Source organism: Limulus polyphemus, unplaced genomic scaffold (assembly GCF_000517525.1).
Source record: "Limulus polyphemus unplaced genomic scaffold, Limulus_polyphemus-2.1.2 Scaffold87, whole genome shotgun sequence".
In the NCBI taxonomy this organism is placed as follows: Eukaryota; Metazoa; Arthropoda; class Merostomata; order Xiphosura; family Limulidae; genus Limulus; species Limulus polyphemus.
The window spans coordinates 1,032,050-1,052,950 of record NW_013665697.1 but is presented as its reverse complement, the minus strand read 5'-3'; the positions used below and the strand labels follow the sequence as shown (position 1 = coordinate 1,052,950).

General features: G+C 33.0%; 1 protein-coding gene across 1 annotated transcript in view; it reads left to right on the top strand.

Moving 5' to 3' along the window:
- LOC106468332 overlaps positions 1 to 20,701 on the top strand; it is a 111,077-nt gene extending 90,376 nt beyond the window's left edge. Inside the window, exons 3-8 of the mRNA XM_022397316.1 lie at positions 4,462 to 4,597; positions 12,292 to 12,425; positions 15,901 to 16,111; positions 17,245 to 17,372; positions 18,502 to 18,733; positions 19,401 to 20,701. Coding sequence (XP_022253024.1) covers positions 4,462 to 4,597; positions 12,292 to 12,425; positions 15,901 to 16,111; positions 17,245 to 17,372; positions 18,502 to 18,733; positions 19,401 to 19,483 — 924 coding nt within the window. The 3' untranslated portion in view covers positions 19,484 to 20,701. The remainder of the gene's footprint in view (positions 1 to 4,461; positions 4,598 to 12,291; positions 12,426 to 15,900; positions 16,112 to 17,244; positions 17,373 to 18,501; positions 18,734 to 19,400) is intronic.
- The last annotated feature ends 200 nt before the right edge of the window (positions 20,702 to 20,901 follow it).

Sequence of the window (20,901 nt, the reverse complement as noted above, 5' to 3'; positions counted from 1 at the left end):
TCTAACTGAATGTTCACTCGATTGTCCTACTAATAATTTTCTTGTTTGTAATGTTTTCTTGTTGTCTTTATTGACGTTTATAGTCAACTGAATGTCACTCGATGCCTACAATAATTTTCTGTTTGAATGTTTTCTGTTGTCTTTATTGACGTTTATAGTCAACTGAATGTCACTCGATGCCTACAATAATTTTCTGTTTGAATGTTTTCTGTTGTTTTTATTGACGTTTATAGTCAACTGAATGTCACTCGATGCCTACAATAATTTTCTATTTGAATGTTTTCTGTTGTTTTTATTGACGTTTATAGTCAACTGAATGACACTCGATGCCTACAATAATTTTCTATTTGAATGTTTTCTGTTGTCTTTATTGACGTTTATAGTCAACTGAATGACACTCGATGCCTAGTCTTCTGCTTCCTAACAAAAGAAAAACAATAACTTAACTTATGTTTATAATATGCTCTTAGTAACAAGAGCGCGGGACTAGGGGGGGGGGGTGCTGAGGTTTACATATGGGGATGTTGTGCTTGCGTGGTTTCCATCATTTAAATATGTTACGATTTTGTTCAGTGGTTTTCACCACCAAAAATTGCTCCAGCGTCAATGTTTAGTAATGTTAAAAGTTTGGTATTTATATTTTCAACTTGAACAGCATCTTATGCAACACATGGGCTAAATAGCCAGTCATATAGTTCAAGTTCACGTATTAACGCCCCTAACGGAGAACTTCTGTCGAAGAAAGACAACCAGTCAGTAAGTAAAACCCATTATCTACTGCACTACTCTTAACCTAATAACGATAGTGACTGACATTTTCATAATTTGTCCACAGTTGAAAATTCGAAGTTCGTCCAGCACCATATGGCAGGATTAAACCATATATCTTCAGATCCTCAATCTGGCTCGCTAACCACATCAGGACTAATGTTACGATATTTTGGTTATCGCACTAAGTGGCTAAATTCCTTGAAGTAGTTTAACATAAAGATATATTTGTCAGTATAAATGTCGTTATCTATTTTTATTACGTTTTATCAATGGAATACTGTCAAAGATACATATTTCAGTTAATGGTATCTAAATATCTTATCATGGTAGAATAAATCAGATAATATAAAATAAATTATACATGACACTAACCAAGAACCTTATATCAATTATGATTATTGTTTGTTTGTAGTTATGTACAAAGCTGCATAATGGGCTATCTGTGGTCTGCCTACCACGGATAAATGGATATTTCAACTGAAATAAATTTTCTAATGCTCAATGCGATGCCAACGTGTAATAAAAATTAACACTTTTTTACATTTTGACACCAGAAATGTGGGTACTTCTTATCTTTGAGAAATAACCATCATAATGAAATTGCATAAAAATAAAACTCGTTTAAAGTACATATCAAGGCTCTTAAGTAATGTAGTATAACCCTGCACCTGAAGGTTAAAAATAATGAAAAATAAAGCAGTATTCATGAGATTTGTGTCGTTGTTTTTCTTCTACCATATTATGAGATGTCAGAAAAGAAAGCATATACCTAAACTTCCACACTTATAGAGAGTACTTGGGATAAAACACAGACTTGTAATTTGACATAGATGGATGTTGGAATTTCAGGAGGTATAAAAAATAAACATGAAAGGAAAATCAATTTCTTGATTGTGTAGCACTTCAATCAAAAATGATGTTGACGAAAATCGAAAAGTGTTTACTAACTACCTTCATCAGGGTACTCACGTGGTGAGAAGAGCTTCGTTGTCATTTCATTAGAAACTAAATTTCAATATCTCGACGTGTATCTATCTAAATTTAGAGTTCACGTGCCAAAGTATAGCCAATGAAAATACATTGTCATCACCTTAACCTAAACAATGAAGTTTCTGTGGCAGAAAACCGATATCCTCTCTCTCTCGACGGGTTTCGCTGCAGCTGCTCAATATGTTACAATGTACCATATTCATAAATAACGCTTCGAATTCTAATGTTATACCAGGTGCATTAAGAAACTTAACAGAATGTTAAAGTATGATTTGAATTAGAAAATAGATTGTTTGAAAGTTTATCTTTGGATAGAGAATTGCGTGCACTTCAGCTTTGTTCTCGGATATAATGGGCGTGTTTTATATACACAACCAAAAATATGGCGATGTTTACTCGTTATTCTGAGTATGATTGGTGGTGGGTATTTATTCTTATCCCGGGTCCATGATGCTCATTTTGCTCTCTGCTTTTGAATTAGTTGACGTGGGTTGGCTCTCTGGCATAGCTCAGGATTTCGAATCCGTGCGATACCACAAAATATTCTCCGCACATTTAACTGTGGCTGAGTTATTAGAGTGACACTCAGTTCATAGAATGTTTGATGGTTTGTTTCTGCTAATTGAATGACTTTTTTTCAAAATTAGAAACAGCGGCAGATAACTTTAGTAGCTTTTTTCATAAAATAGAAATTAATAGCATAATAATTGCTTATGTGGAATGATTTAGATGTAAAATAATTTATGATGCTCAAAACAGCTTAAATTAGGTAGACCTTATAATGTAACAGTAACTTGTTAAGACTATCTCGGATTTCTAAATATTTTAAGCTGCCAGATGCGTTGCAGATGCTAAAACAAACGAACATATAGTACGCTGGAAATGATTTAAATAAGCAAAGAAATCTACGACGATTATGATATTAGTAGGCTTACATGAACATTGTAAGCTAATTATATGTACAGCTGGTAAATGTACTCATTATTGAAATGGCATGCAGTATAGTTTTAGTTGTACCTTACTTGAATATGTATTCCACAAATTTTATCTCGTGTTTTTTACTTTGTAGCAAACGTAATATAAGACATATTTTGGTATTGCTTAATATTAATGATTTAACATCAATGTATCTGAGTAATCATGTGTTGAAACAAATCTGTATTAATGTGGATTACTCACTAGACTGACATGTGATATTGTCCAATTTGTGAAAAAAATCTGTATTTAGATGGCTCAGCGATAAGTTTAAGGGCTTACAACTCTATAAATCGCACTTCGATACTCACAGCGAGCAGAGCACAGATAGCCCATTGTGTAGCTTTGTGCTAACATCAAATAAACAAACTATTGAGAAGGCTGGCTGCTGTAAGCCCGAATGATCCTGTATATCTCAATGCTATTAACATTCAAGCATTACGAGATTGAATTGCATTAACTAAGTCTGTTTCAAAGTAATTTTCTTTGTTTGAAGTTAAGCAAAAAAACTACACAATGGGCTATTTGTGCTCTGCCCACCACAGGCACCTAAACCAGGTTTCTAGCGTTGTAAGTCCGCAGACATGCCGCTGTTCCACTGGGGGGCATAGTTTAAAAAGAGCCACGTGCTCTGAGACTGATCCTGTAATATTCTATAAAGAATCTAATTTTTTAATGAGTACAAAGTATTTTGTCACAAGTAACACATCAGTTAAGTAAATAATAAAAAACTGAATAACTGTGCTGGACTTAAATAAACGAATTATAAATAGTTAAAACCTTTACTTATTTTAAAACGTTACTTTTAGTTTTTGGCCACTAGGACTATTCGAAAAACAATAATGTTTTGTTAAACTTTACCCATGTTTACATTATTCAGTATCTTAATACAAAACAAACCTTGACTGAATGGAAACTGACATCTAAAACATTAGGAAAACTTTGCCTACAGTTCTAAGAAAATAACATGAGTTTAGCCGATATCTATAAGTAAATCTTAACTGCATAAATCACCTCGTGATGGGGCATGTGTGACTGATTCATCTATTGAATTTCCATAATAAGCAACTAACGTTGGCAATTGAAGACTTGAAATTAAATATTCGATAAGGTTTCTTAGGGATCAAAAAATCTCTTTCATAAAGTAATATTAAAATACCTAGGAATATTTCAAATTTTCAATTTGAATTTATATGTTTACTCTACGTTAACGAACGTTTACATAGTTTGTTATATAAGTTATCTTTGGTATTTAATACGTAAACAAATATCGAAACAATCAAGAACTATCGTATTCGAAGTAATTATTGCGTAATTCAACTGACAGAAAATGATAATGTTAAAGAAAATATTTCGCGTCAATAATTTCTTGTTATTCAGGGTGAATTATATGTATGCAATATATGTTTACTTATATGTTGCCCCCAGTGGCATAGTGGTATGTCTGCGGACTTACAACGCTAGAATCCGGGTTTCGATACCCGTGGTGGGCAGAGTACATATAGCCCATTGTGTAGCTTTGTGCTTATGTGTTATAATGATGTATTAAACTATGGGCCAAGATCAAAATTAAGAATGGTAAAAGATATAGTGGATAATTATTTTTCCGTAAAAACAAAATCAGATTCCATGAAAAAACAAAACTGTTACATGAAAGGTTAGCAAAATGTTTATGTAGATCTCCGAATTCCTCACCAAACCATCGGAAATGTCTCTTGATTACAGATGGATAGATCTTCAGTGGGACACGTGTATCTTCAGAAGACTGATCTAGAATCGGAAGGAATCTATCGGTGCGAAGTATCTGCGGAAGCTCCTTCTTTCCAGACTGAGAGAGGGGAGAAGGAACTGCGTATTTATGGTAAGTTGTTTGAAAAACTGGCATTTTCCCGTTGTTTATAAAACAAAACACCATTATTGCAAACGTATTTACGGCGAAATCGTAATGCAAGTTAAAAATAAACACAATAATATTAAAATTAATGATATTTTCATAACTAACTCCTCATATGTTAAAAATCGTCAAAAATATATATTTTCAGGTCTTCTTTCTGTAATGCACCCTCGTTAATTCTGTGATTGTATTGTAGAATAGTGATTGAAATGGGCAGTTTATCATGGATTGTTTACCCTATGGTATCCAAAAATATAACATGCACCAGGTGGCCATTTGACTAGGACCTCACTCGGCATCCGATTGGAACAGCTACTCCAAGATAATAAATAGCCTGGATTTGCGTTGCAAAAACGACAAGAGAAGCGCGAAGGTGCTCTGCTTGATTGTGGCCCGTTTGTCAAAGAATATGGGTTGCAACTGGTTCGTATACGATGGCAGAAGCTGAACTCTAGAGTTACTGATGGGGTCCATCACTTGTTAAACACATTTTTTTAAAGTTATTTATGCAATAAACATGTTCTGGGTCAATGACTTTGTTGGATACAAGCCCCTAGAAACATAATAATAATAAATCAAAGCTGTGAATATTGCAATAAATACAGCAAATTACTGCTTGGTTTTTTCTATGTATTTCATATAAAAAGTGTATAATTTCATCCAATGCTTCACAATGAGTTTTGTCACAGCCAAAAATATATAATTACACAATAGGATGCATTATATGGATTCTACCGTTAGTGAATAGTATGAGAACAAGTTGGAAATTTGAGGGTTAAGGTGGCAAACCTGACGTTAAATTCTATCCTACGGATACTTAACCAGACTGAAATGGATTATTTTTCTAGTCCAAAGAGATAAATGAAGTTTCAGACAATATAAACACAGTGGATTGTTGCATTATCGTCTTGAAAAAGCCTTTGTCTACCATGGTTGATATACAGTATTGTGATGTGGACAGGATCGACAACAGCATTCAGGCACTCTCTGTTTTATGTTAACCCTTCTAAACGATCACATGGTCTAATCCGTGCCACGAAAACGTTTCCCACACTATTGAACTAGATATGTCAGATTGTATTGTTGGAATAACACAAAAAAGGATAAATGCTTCATGTAGGTTTTTACATTTTTATATTCAACCGTCAATGCAGGGACAAGTGAAAAGAGAACCATCTCATCATGTTTCCTGCCTCCAGTCATCCACTGTCTAGCTACAGCTTACATTCTGAGCCACAAACTGAGCTAAGTAATGCATGTAGTGTTTTACATATCTCTACTTAACATAACTTTCAGTGCAAGGACAAGTGAAACGTGAACCGTTTCATCATGTTTGATACTTCTAGTCATCCGCTGTCTAGCTACAGTTTATGTTTCGAGTCACAAGCTAGGGTAAACTGTTTCTACATGTTCTTCGCGGGTTACTGTTGGAAATATTCAAATATAATCGAGCTCTAACAATTATTGAGGGAATATATGAACTGAGACACAGTCCGGCTTTTGGTATACCTTACAAGCATAATCGTCATCTGCTTTGCCCAATCACACGCGACTGATACGTTTGTTTGTTTTTTGAATTTCGCGCAAAGCTACACGAGGGCTGTCTGCGCTAGCCGTCCCTAATTTAGTAGTTTAGGACCAGAGGGAAGGCAGCTAGTCATCATTACCCACCGCCAACTCTTGGGCTATTCTTTTACCAACGAATTGACTGTCACATAATAACGCCCCCACGGCTGAAAGGGCGAGCATGTTTGCTGGGAGCGACTGATACATACAAAATTTCCTAGTAGCAGACAAATTCTTTTCGGTCGTTGGTAGGTTCTTATTACAAATCTCTTTCAACAGCCGGTCAAAGTAACAGTCTTTGATAATGACGCTATTACGAACTAGCCAAATTATACCTTCTGAAAGCTTAAAAGTTCCCCATTCTTTGCATTACCTTAAAGACTAATAATAGTATGACATTTGGGCAATGATATCTTCTGATACAGTCTGTGATCAGTCTATTTTGTAAATGTTTATAAATTGAATTTTGTTTTATTTTTACACACATCTCCTTACTGGGCCTATCTTTGCAGCATTGACAGTATCTTAGATGTTCTTGGTTGTTTTTATATTTTGTGCAACACTCAAAGTATGCGAGTTCCTCGTGGTCAACATTCATGGTATCTGAGTATTGTCTGCTCTTATCCCCGAACTACTCGTATTAACTAAAATAAATCGGATTACCACTAATAATATCCATATTATCAAAACTTAATATTAAAGTAATGTGGAATGAATTACCATTTAGTGAATCTTGAGGTAAGATATTTCAACTATGTTCCATTATGTCTCGTAGGAGAGTTACCAAGATATATACAGCGAATTTTCTAAAATCATTAATATGCCGTTTTTCTTTACTCATACATGCAATGGAAGATCTAATTAATTAAAGTAACAATGTTAAAATCATGTCATTTAACCTGAAATGAACTTCTTGTTTTTAATTAGATCCCTAAACAGTTGTGTCTGTTCTATGAGAGAATCATTAATGAAAGCAGATCACGCTCCTCCAAAGAGAACGTGTCTCATAGCTTCCATTAATGCACGAGTGACCCTGTTTTCCTGGCTAATCTCAAGCATATTGATGAGAATTTGCACTGAAGCTAACAGTTCTCGTAAAAACATTTGAAAATGGTGTTGTTCCACGATTCTAATTCACATTGATAGAATTAAACTATGGGGTGATTATAGAAATATAATTATATACAAAAGTATGTGTGTGTCTATATATACATAAATAGAGAGAGAAACGTTAACATGCAACTACACAGAAATGCACCATAATTACCGATACTGAGCAATGGAAACACCACAAGACATACACACATTCTAATGATTATCTTAGAGATCTCTCTTGATTTCACCAAAAGTATAATTAAAAATATAATCTGTGACGTAAATACCTAATGCATTCCTTGATTCACAGCACCCTATGCTGTTGACTGCAGTTTCACCTATTCAAGGTTGATCAGCACAGCTTCGATCAAAAAGCCCAAAAAATACAGTTATAATGGTGATGAGTATATGGTATTTATTGGATTTTAAGTACTTTTTAATCCTCCTAGTAACCTTAATTAATTTAAATGTGTGAATAATATTACGGCATTGTTCCTCTTTTATCGTCACAAAAATATTTAATGGTTTTTATGTTAATTATAGATTCTATTCTCGCAAAATATGAGTTTCTAATCCAAAGACGTTAACACATTCAGTGATTCGCACATGCGCACAGAAGAAAATGATTACACAAACTCAAATGCACATTAATAACATTTATAATGTCTTCACATAGAAAAGTAATCCAGGTATTATGAATGGTTTATATCTTTGAAATTGTAATTTTCATTCTAACTGTTCATATTATTGTTCTGATTGTCGAATAATATGTTTTGAATATATTTATACTTGAATTTGTCAACAATTCTTTTAAATGACAGAAGATATGGCCAAGTTCGTTTACAAGGATATTCTTCACTGTCTATCGACTATGATATACTCCAGAGTAAGTTTATGAATTTAAGACGTGCTTCAGAGTAAGTTATCGACAGTGAAACATGTCGAGTAAGTTTGTCTGGTTAAATTTATGAACTGTGATGTACATTAGAGTAAGTTTATCGACAGTGAAACATGTCGAGTAAGTTTATCGACAGTGAAACATGTCGAGTAAGTTTGTCTGGTTAAATTTATGAACTGTGATGTACATTAGAGTAAGTTTATCGACAGTGAAACATGTCGAGTAAGTTTGTCTGGTTAAATTTATGAACTGTGATGTACATTAGAGTAAGTTTATCGAATGTGATACACACCAGAGTAAGTTATCCACAGTGAAAGATGTCAGAGTAAATTTGTCTGGTTAAATTTATGAACTGTGATGTACATTAGAGTAAGTTTATCGAATGTGATACACACCAGAGTAAGTTATCCACAGTGAAAGATGTCAGAGTAAGTTTGTCTGGTTAACATTTTCAACTGTGATGTACATTAGAGTAAGTTTATCGACTGTGATACACATTAGAGTAAGTTATCCACAGTGAAAGATGTCAGAGTAAGTTGGTATGGTTAAAGTTTTCAACTGTGATGTACATTAGAGTAAGTTTATCGACTGTGATACACACCAGAGTAAGTTATTCACAGTGAAAGATGTCAGAGTAAGTTTGTCTGGTTAACATTTTCAACTGTGATATACATTAGAGTAAGTTTATCGACTGTGATACACATCAGAGTAAGTTATTCACAGTGAAAGATGTCAGAGTAAGTTTGTCTGGTTAACATTTTCAACTGTGATGTACATTAGAGTAAATTTATCGAATGTGATACACACCAGAGTAAGTTATCCACAGTGAAAGATGTCAGAGTAAGTTTGTCTGGTTAACATTTTCAACTGTGATGTACATTAGAATAAGTTTATTGACTGGGAGAATTCATCTGGCTTATTAACCAAATACTGTCAGTGAACCAACGACAATAGGCAACAACACCACTGTAGGAATTTGTCTGTTGTTTTAAAAAGGTTATTTAATCACAGAAGTACCGATAGGATCCATTTGGAATCCATCAGATTTTTAAAGACATTTTTTTTAAACTGTTTATGCATCAAATTGTTTATGGATCAGTGACATCGCTGATCACAAAAGTTGTAAAAATGATATTATAATTATTAATATTAAATTAATCCTACTAATCATTGCTTGGGTTCTCTATGTATTTTTACATAAAATATAAGTAATTTCAATTAATTGTTTTGGTCAGTTCGATACTATGAGTGTTGTAACATGAAAGTACTTAAACTGATGCGGCATGTTGACCCCAATGCGGTGACTGGTAAAACACAAACACAGTAATTTAAGGGTTAAAGCGATTTATTGAAAACTAAAATTTTAGTCTTTTATGAAATTTTATGCCGTAGTTTGACAAAATATATACCAGAATAAAAGATTATTCTACTGTGTTAACTTATGATTTATGGTTTAATGCACTGCAAAATTGACATTCATATGTGGACAAAATCAGTTCTCACATGTACACATACCCACAAAAAAAGAACTTCCGTGCACCTATATCCAAACATAACACGACGTGCAACTAACTTTAGGTGTGCAACATGTTTTTAACTTATTCGTTAGAACGTCCTTGGGATCTATACTTTGACTTTGTAAACGAAGAGGTCTTGCATGTTTAGTAACCTGTAAGTTTGTATACCTAAACGCTAGTGGCTAGCGTGATAAACTGTGAATCTGCTGGCCCATCCGTACTTTAGGGCCGTGGCTGCGTTATAAGTGTGGAAGCCAAATTGCACTATTTGTTCAGACAAGGGTAACCCAAGGGTTGGCGATGGGTACGGTTGGCTAGTGTCTTACCTTTAGGCTATTAGTTCAACAGAAGAGACAGCTAGTGCAGATGTTAATTGAGTGACTTTGCTCAACTATCCGAAACAAAAGTGTGTATAACGGATTTTTGCGTGTTATGGGATTTAATAGCGATATTTTCCACGCCTTTTGAAATGTTCTCACCCTTACTTTAATTTCTATACGATTCATTGTTTTAACATCTATTTTCAATTGAATTGAATTTGACTCCAAACAATCTAATCTGTCAGACGCACTGTTTCGCAGCAGACTGGTTAGTGGCATTCTTGTTAAAAATAAAATATTTATAGACATGTATACTATTTAAAAAGATGGTATTTAATGAGTATCATAGCAACCTGTTTTTTTTTAATATTCTTTAAACCATACTTATTTTAAAGCGCTAATATCTCACCATACCTCATGGATATAGTTATGTCTAGTATTACAGAGTAATATGAAATCAAACATAATGAAATAATTTTTCTTTATGCATCCAGAAATATGTGATAATGGTGACATTTCAGATTCTTTCTCCATGAAACTCACTTATCGGAAAACCATCCCGACATAAGTATTCGAATCGAATTTTTCGGTGGAAGTATTGTTTGTTTTTGAATTTCGCGCAAAGCTACACGAGGGCTATCTGCGCTAGCCGTCCCTAATTGAGCAAGTGGAAGAAAGCTAGTCATCACCACTCTTGGGCTGCTCTTTTACCAACGGATAGTAGGATTGACCGTCACATTATAACGCCCCCACGGCTGAAAGAGCGAGCATGTTTGGTGTGACGGGGATTCGAACCCGCGACCCTCAGATTGCGAGTCGAGCGCCCTAACCACCTGGCCATGCCGGGCCTCAGTGGAAGTAAACTATCACAGATTTATAAAACATCTACGTTGTAATTCCCACAATTATTATACAAATTTCAAAGAATACAAAATAGTCACCTGAAAGATTGATGTTTGACTACAAAAAATATCATCTTCTCACTAAGTTTAATCGAAAATAGATTTATCACTTTCTTGTTTGCTTGTAGTTTAGCACAAGCCTACATAATGGGCTATCTATGCTATACCTAACACGGGTATCGAAACCTGGTTTATGGCGTTATAAGCCTTCAGACTTACTGCTGAGCCACTGAAGAGGGTGGCTTGTCACTTGCTAACATAAAATGCAAATAGGCACATACATAAAAAGGTAAGATGCTAAAACCTTTCCGTTACATAAATACTTTTACATGCTATACACATCTTTTATCCACAAAAACAATATTTTTCTTATCCACAAATGAATTTATATTTAATTTATTTAAATGAAACAATGCTGAAGAATACCGCTTATCTGATTTTAGCCGCGGAAAAATCTTAATTTCTTTATTATACTTCTTTGCTAAGCTTAATATAAAAATAATAATGTGAAAATATGTTTCTATTAATACTACACGTAGTTAGCTGCTAATCATTTACGTCATCTTTTCAGCTATAAATTTATCTATAAGTTTTTTTTCATATGTAAATAAATATATGTATGTATATTAACTGTAATATATATCCTTCACCAAGCTATTAAAAACTTGTTTATTTCAATCCCTGCATTTGAAAGTTTGTTTTCTCATCATTAATTCTAAGAGTACAGACAGAGTATTGTAATCAGTAAAATAAATAAAACCATATCAGAATAAATTCCTTTAGGACTTGTAAAAGTTTTATCTCTATTTGTCATTATATATTTAGTTAAACATTGATCGGAGTTTGAAAACCCACGCTTCTTGAATCCATAAAAAAACCGATTAAAACCAGTTCTTATGCCACCAATTATGTTATAATTAAGTTGCTTAAGAAATATAAATTGCCATTTTATATCCAAGATTAATAAGTTTGAAAATTATTTTACCTCAGAACATGCAAATGAGCAATAATATTTTACGAGGTTTATATCTTTTTCAGGATATTTTATTTTCGTCTATGGCCCTATGAGTATTGTTTATATCATATTCTAAATACAAGCATTTTTTATCTCATGCCTTATTCACTGAGTTATTTTTCATACCTATGTTGCATAATAATACTTACAGTAACTAGAAACTGTACATGAAGCTGTGTGATACTGGCAGGTTTTGAATATTATCAGTAATTATTTCATTCAACTTCAGACTACAGAATGTATCTTTACTAGCCAACGGTGTTCAAATTACAACAGCTGAAATAAGTTTACGTGCAATATACATATATATCATAAAGTGCATTATGTTTTTTTTTCCATATTTGTCAGTATTGCCTAGGGAAACACCGACCGTGACGGGCACTCACGGCCATTACAGTGTTGGAGATTTGGTTAACGTCACTTGTAGTGCAAAACCTTCCAAGCCTGCTGCCGACTTACAATGGTATATCAACGACAAAAAGGTGAGTTTGTTAGCGAGTTGAGACAAACGTAAAAAAAAAAAAAGATCAGCCGAGAAAAATACACAAAAGGACATAAAAGAGCCAGAATGTTGATCTATCTATTTAATCACTTTTTTTTTAAAGATAAAAATTAAGCTGGAAAGATAAGATTCTTCAAATACAATGGTATGATGCAAGATAATTTACATGTGACGATCTCTCATTAACTTACAATGGTATGATGCAAGATGATTTACATGTGACGATCTCTCATTAACTTACAACCTGAAGTAGTGACGGTTGGTTGATAAGTGACGATCATTATATAAATCTACAGGCTATTTGTATTTGATGTTCATTGTATAAACTTACAGGCTACGGTGGTGAGAGGGAGTTGATCTATGACGATCATATATAAACCTACAGACTATTGTGGTGAGGGTGAGTTGATTTGTGATGACTATTGAATAAACTTACAGACTACTGTGATGAGTTGGTATCTGATGATCATTATATAAACTTACAGGATATTGTGGTGAAAGTGAGTTGATCTATGACGATCATTATATAAACTTACAGGATATTGTGGTGAAAGTGAGTTGATCTATGACGACCATTATATAAACTTACAGTCTACTGTGGTAATGATGAGTTGGTCTATGACGACCATTATATAAGCTTACAAGCTATTATGGTAAAGATGAGTTGGTATGCGATGATCGTTATATAAACTTACAGGATATTGTGGTGAAAGTGAGTTGGTATGTGATGATTACTATACAAATTTACAGGTTATTGTGATGGGTTGATATATATGATGACTATATATGACCGTAGAGTCTACTGTTTTGAGGGTGAGTTGTAGGTTGTTATGAGATTTCTATACCAATATCTTAATCGTCATGTTAGCTTTAGGAGAGTTCTAGTAACTCGTGCAATAATTTTATCTTTATCAGAAAGAAAACTGAAAATGTATTCTAAAATAAATATAATAGATAAAGGTTTACAAATACTAAAGAGCCAGGAGTTGCTTAGTAGTTAATGTGTCGGGATAAGAATCAGAAGGTCCAAGGTTGGAGCTGTGATATTAATACTGAATACACCACACACATTCAGCTGTTGTGGAGTTACAATGACGAATGATAAACGTACTATTCGGTAATGAGTAACTACATAGGCAGTGGGTGCTACAGATTGATTGCCCTCCCTCTGGTCAGCATTTCTAAATTGAGGAAAGAACAAACGAAAGTACGAACGTGACAGGAATTAAATTTTAAGAAAGAGATCACTGAATTCTTGGAGAATTTGCGAGCTCTTCCCAACTGGGGTGCTCAGGAATATTAGTATTCCCCTTTGCCCCGCTCGCGGAAGTTTTTAAGACTCTAATAAATATTTAGTACTTTAGCTGATTTAAGTTTTTGGATTATAAAGCGACAGTTTTAACACCTAAATATAATAAACTGTTTGAATCTATCGTTTATTTTAATATCAGTTATTAGTTGGCTGAAGTAAAAAAGTACGCTGAGTGAAGGTGATTTTCACATGGAGGCTTAACTACCTAACAGCGAGACTTGACTGTCATACACCGAAACAGGGTGGCTGGGAGATATAACTCCTATGCCTCGGAATTAATTGTTGGAGGAAACGTGAGTGCCCCGAGAAAACCCACTTTCTCAAGACAGGCGCGTAAATTAGGGATGGCTAAGCTTAATCCTTAAGAACCTTTACGTTTAGCTTATTTGTCACAAAAAATGACGATGAGACTATCAATTACCTCTTATTAACACGTACCTCATGTTTACTTCTACGTTAAAAGTATTGGTCAACCATAATACCTATAATAAATAAGTATACATTTTTTCTTATTTTTATACGAATAGAAATAAATTAGTTACAACAGACGAGTTGTTAGAACAACATGCTGCCATCTTTCTAAAATATGTGATATGGAATATGTGTTTTAGGGTTCGATGGCCCCTGGAGGGAAATTATTCAGATGTCAAGCATTTTCATTTATTTTTCCCTAAGGATAGTGATATGTGTACTTGTGTTTAGTCATTAAGAGTTGAAAAGTTAATTAGAAAATGTCAAGCTAGCTAATTCAAATAAGCTACAGAAAACATAATACACTAGCTGTAAAATGAATTCCGCAAAATAATTTAAATAAATCATTATACCTATTAACATTACGTATCGCGATAAATTAATTACAACCATTGAACAAAAAATACATAGCCCTTCACCTGAAGACAAAACAAGTTAGTATTTCACAGGAGTAAATAGCATTTAGCAATAATGTTAAAACAAAAGTAATTTCTACAATCCTTGTTTATTTGTAGGTTTAGCGTAGGGTTCCCCTTTTTGCGATGCCAGAATTTCGAAGAGATTTTGAATAACACGAACTGGTTATTTGCCTTTTATTTGGTGGCTGCAAGAATTCCCTAGTATGTTTCAATTCAATATCATTATTAGCTCCCAAAAACTCGAAAAAGAAAGAAAGAAACGATAGAGCAAAAGAGGGAAATAATAAAAGATTGTATTCTTGCTCCATAAAAGATAGTAAGGGATATAGAAAGAGTTTTTTCTCGTTGTTCAATATTCATTGAACATATTATTATTACATACTATTACATATTACATATTATTATTACATACTATTACATATTACATATTATTATTACATACTATTACATATTACATATTATTATTACATACTATTACATATTACATATTATTATTACATACTATTACATATTACATATTATTATTACATTATTATTATCATCATTATATACTATTGTATTCTTGCTCCATAAAAGATAGTAAGGGATATAGAAAGAGGTTTTTCTCGTTGTTCAATATTCATTGAACATATTATTATTACATACTATGGTTCCATCTTTTGAGGAAAGTTGACGTTAGCTGTGATTTGTTTTGACTTTTAAATTGACAGTTGATAAATTATGCTGAAATTCCACATTAATTGTATCTCTTGGAATTAATACTCAATAATTATCAATAGAAAATGAAAATAGGCTAAAATAAATTGGTATTGTGTTCAGTTAAATATCAAAATAAAAAATGGTGTACTTTAGAAACTGGATGTATGCTTGTATACCGATTGGAAATTTTATACTTAAACTGAAAATAACCGATAATGTTGTTGTACATCATGTATTAAAGAAGCCGCTTTACAAATATATGTAAGCTTTATACTGTTCTTGGCTGTTTGTATTTGCGTTATTATAGGATACGACATAATATTATACGGTAATTTGATAAACAAACATTTTGTTCGGCCTCCCAAATCTTTTGAGATCTATAATATTAGTGTTTATGAAGGATACTATTAGGTACGTGCTAGTAAATAAAAGATTTCTTTGTAATTTATTCTAGAATTAACGCTAATTTTCCTGAAGTGTCGTTTCATATTTTAGCAGTACATGACTAACGTTTTAGACTTGGCTATTATTTGTAAAAGAAAACTCGATTTCAGGCTCCCGTGCACTTTGAGTGGCCGCTGAGTCCACTAAAGGAAGGACGGCTATTGAGTTCCAGACTAGGATTAAGATTTGTTGTCGAGCACGCTCATCTGTGGCACGGAACGTTAAACCTACGCTGTTCTTCGGTCATTGCCCAGGAGTACTCCAGGAGTGTAGAAGAGCTTTATATCAAAGATATGCCGAAATCCTCTGAGCTCCGTGCAGGCAAGAGATAATTCAATAATGGGATCATAGATACTAAAAGATACACAAGTTTATCTTTTTTGACAAGTTATATAATAGGTTGTTGGGTGGACAAAAGTAGCAAGAGAACTAAAGTCACGTCACGTTTAGAAACAAGAGAGAGAGAGGAGGTTAAAATAGATTACTTGATAATTTTAAGTTAGGCAATATCAAAATGAAATACTACATCTCTTTCAAGTAATGTCGTTCCAGTGTCCTATACTTACAAGTCTGTATATACTTGATATTTTTATGTTTGGAATCAGTGATGCTCTTCTTTAAACTCAGCATCTCAGACTATTTGTTCTAATGTTTCTGTCATCATTTTACTGTGAACGATATACAGCAAGCTCGTTTAAAATGTTGGAACTACTTAAAGCATAACCTTAAAATGGAAAGTATTACACTTAGAACCCTTTAAGATATACGGTATAAGTATGGTGTTTCTAGTTGTGTTTTACTCACTATAGTGGACTTATGAAGGATTTAAAGAATATGTAACATTAATGCTACTAATATGTTCTTATAAATTATTCATCAAACTGTTTCATTTCTATTTTTAGTGTATTTTCAGACATACGTTTGATACATAAAGAAAAAATATATATATATATATTTAATTAATTTCTTTACCATTACGACCTTAATCCTAATTCATTTGTGCTCAGGCGATATTTTTGTAAGTCAACTAATTTTATATCTGGGTGGCTGGCCCAGTCGGTAATCGTATAAGCCGAATATGTTCGCCAACAGGGATTTGGGCTCGCGAATCTCAGATTGCGAATCGAGCATCATAACCACTAGCCCAAACATTTTATTTAATCAATATGTTAAAACGATTCACAAAATTATGTTTATTTTTAATTATTTATAGTTACTTAGCAAAAAATCCAATTTTGTTTCATATTCGGTGCTATCTTCCCCTTTTACAACACTGCCAATTACAGTCAGCTCATAGTTTGTTATTACTACAAATATAATTTAATCTGAAAACTCATATTATTTAGTAAATGATTTATTAAGATTCATTTCTAAGCTACAGTTAGTTGATATAAATGAATAATTAATAACTTTCTCAAAATATTTCTAATTAATACGATTCGTCTGTTACATAGCAAAAGATGGGCCTCGAATCAATGGACAAAAATCGACTTATCGTTTAGGTGAATCTGTTGTGGCAAACTGTACTTCTCCAAAAGTCAAAGAAGCACCCAAACTACGTTGGTTTCTTAACGAAAACGAGGTAAATTTAAATGCCTGAATTGCTATATATATTTTTTTAAGTGATTCTTTTTGTTTCAGTGTATAACTAAAACAATTTATTTATTTACTCAGTTAAACACTTCTAATTATATCTAAAACTAAAATATTGTATTTTACACAATCTAATCTGATTTGTTTCTTTCAGATCTTCACAGTAGTTTGAACTATTTTAATGGAAGGAAAGGAAAGTCAACGACAATATTACTTTTAAATCTGAGAATAAGTAAAGCATTTTCAAAACTGATAGGCAAACCTGAAGCAAAATGTTGGATATGATACCATTTAAAAAAATCACAACAACATCAAAAACGATCTTTGAAATCGCATTTAACTAATCCTAGTTACAGATCGTGAATAGTCTAGAGGAGAAAATGTGTCATGATCTTGGAAGCATATTAGTCTATGATAAATGAAACGCTATTTCTCATCAATGAAGAGTAGAAACATAGAAACACGTAATCGTGCAGAATGTTTTCTATCTTAAGAAGTCAAGCAGTTCTTACTGTAAGAGGATGGATATTTGAAACATTTTCATTCTGGAAATAGGTTTTATAGATTTTAGATACAAAAACTATTTCGTAAAGAATGTCAAAGAAAGAGTTTTGATGTTGGCTATGGTTTCAAATCTCACTCGAAACAAATAAATGGAAGTCTTAACCTACAGCACCGCCATAAACGTTTCTGTAAAGTAACTCAGTGTGAAATGAATTAAAAAACATTATATTACTATACACGTATAAGGTTTATAAATATAGATTTGGTGGTTATCGACTTTAATAATTTCAACCCACGTTCGTATGTTTTCAATGTAAATAATTATAAAATTCTTAGGGTGTAGCGCGTTTAAAAAATGCAGGTAGCATTAGTCCTAAACGGACAAACGAGAAGGTGTGCATATCAAAATAAAAACATAGATAGCCAACAAAAACAGGTATTTTCATAGATAGTGTGTGCACACCAAAATAAACATATAGATAACCAACAGGTAAAGGGAGTGCAAAACAGGTAGTTTCATAGATAGATTAACATATACCTAGAACACGAAAACAGAATGACTGCACGAAAAAGATTGGTGTGCAGATATTTTGTCTTTATTTATTTTATCCCAGGTATCACCAGAGTACGTAACACGATACCCGCTGGTTAAGCATCCGGGTAGTTTGGAATCAGCTTTACTTGGTATTCATTTTAACGTACGAGAACACCACTTCCGAAATGGAGAGATGAGATTGAACTGTACAGCCATTTTCAAGAAGACTGTGGACACAAGTCATGTGGAAACTGTAATTGGGGCTAGCCAACAGAGTTCTGGATTACAAGTTTCAGCAAAAGGAGGAGGTGGTGAGTAACATTTACTGTTTCACAATGGTTTGGGGGCTGTTTTGATTATTTTGTCAGTAGCTTGAATAGTTGCGATAAAAAAGTAGATATTTAACTCGTCATCACATTTGAATCAAGAGCCAATATCTATATAGTTGAAAGTTAATACGGCACCTAAGATTACTCTGAATAACATTTTGTCTGATAATATTCATAAATCATAAACAGAGGTGAGTTAATACTTTTTAAACTGAAATATCACAAATATTTCAACTAATGTAATTAAATTACAATCATACTGTATATTTAATGTAATTTAATGCTTTTTGTGTAATCTAAATCAAGTCTTTTTCATATAGGTTGGGTATGCATGTGCATAGTATTATTTTGGATTTATTAGCGTATCAAAATGTCTATTTTCCAACTGTTTTGTTTTTCTCTTAGTTTACTGATATTCAAAATTGTAGAGCTAAGAAAACTATATTCACGTTATCACGAACGTATTAACTGCTTATTTTGTCATGTTTTTGAATTAATCATAGTTTCATGAAATGCTACATTACTCTCCGAGATACTATACCAGTTTGAGATTTTTAAGAATTTGAACTCAGCTATAACAAAGACTATGCCAAGGTTTCGGAAAAGACAAAATAAAATCCCAGTCTATATATATTTTTTTTTTCCAAAGGATCTGGCAGTACCTGTTCCTCTGGGAAATCGTTGGAACTACTGTTTACCATTCTTTTGAGTGTGTGGTTTATCTACTGTTAGCCAAGAACTTAAAAGAAATCTGTTCCCCAATTAATTTATAAGAGAGCTTTGCTCTGGGTTAGTTTTGACATCGTGTCCCTGTGGCAACAGAAAATTCCAAGATAATGAAAGAAAAAACTATTTTGAGAATTGAATCCTTTGTTTTGTGTACATCAAACGAAAACAGAACACTATATTGGATAAGTTTTCTTTTCACTTGCAACAGCTATAAATAAAGAAGAAAATTAAAATCCATGACCCCGTGTAATTTAAATATTCTTGGGTAACTTCAAAGAAACAAAACCCAATATTCTCAAGTAATGAGCTGCTGCTGGGATGACGCTTTGTTGACTGATTTATCTGCTCCTGTCACAGGATGTTGTGCAGCTCAGAGTCTTGTAATAACACTGAAAATATATCATGCCAAAAATCGACATTCCACCTTCGTCAAAATTTTTATTCCTAGTGGATTTTGCCTCCGCAGTTAGCTTTTTTAAACATACCTGAGTTAACATAGCAGTAGTTCTCTGCTTCTACAGCAAGGACATGAATACCAACCTGTGATACGTGTAGCTACGTCCTGTAAAAATAAAGAAGAGTTGGAATGCTGGGGAACATTTTGGCCGAAATAGCTCAGAAAATTAGCTGAAAAAATATTTGAAAGTGGATTCGATGGCTGTGATATTTGTGCTTTCGTTAATCTAGATGAGTAAGTGTCAGTAAGAAAAATTTTGGTTAAGTAGATAAAATTGTTAGTTATAAGTAGATGGGATTGTTGATTAGAAAATCTGAATGTCAGTTGTAGATATGATAATTTTTTAAATCTTCTACACTCAGCTATTCTGTGTATTAGTTTTTCTATGGTAACGTCATAGAAATTATGTTAAAGTGTAACAGCATTATAAAACGAACATGACTTAAGGGTTTTACTAAATGGTAAAACAAACATGACTTAAGGGTTTTTAGTAAGTGGTAAAAACGAACATGAGTTAAGGGTTTTAGTAAATGGTAAAAACGAACATGAGTTAAGGGTTTTAGTAAATGGTAAAAACGAACATGAGTTAAGGTTTTAGTAAATGGTAAAAACGAACATGAGTTAGGGTTTTAGTAAATGGTAAAAACGAGCATGACTTGATGCATTTTCAGTTACACTGAAAATTTATGTTAAGTTTGCAAAAAACAAATTCTCAGTTTCAGATGAGTGCAATCTTATGCTTTCTCAATAACATAAAAAACAAAGCATAAAAACTACCATATAGTATAATAAAGTGATATTTATAATCAAAACAAACAAAATAGTTTACCATGAAGAGCAGTTAGAAAATAAACTAAAATCCCTTTTTTGTAAATGATGTAAAATTGATAGCATGTCAGTGAAAATGTGAGGTAACATTAATGATTGATTACACTTTACGCCGTAAAAAGTATGTCACACAAAA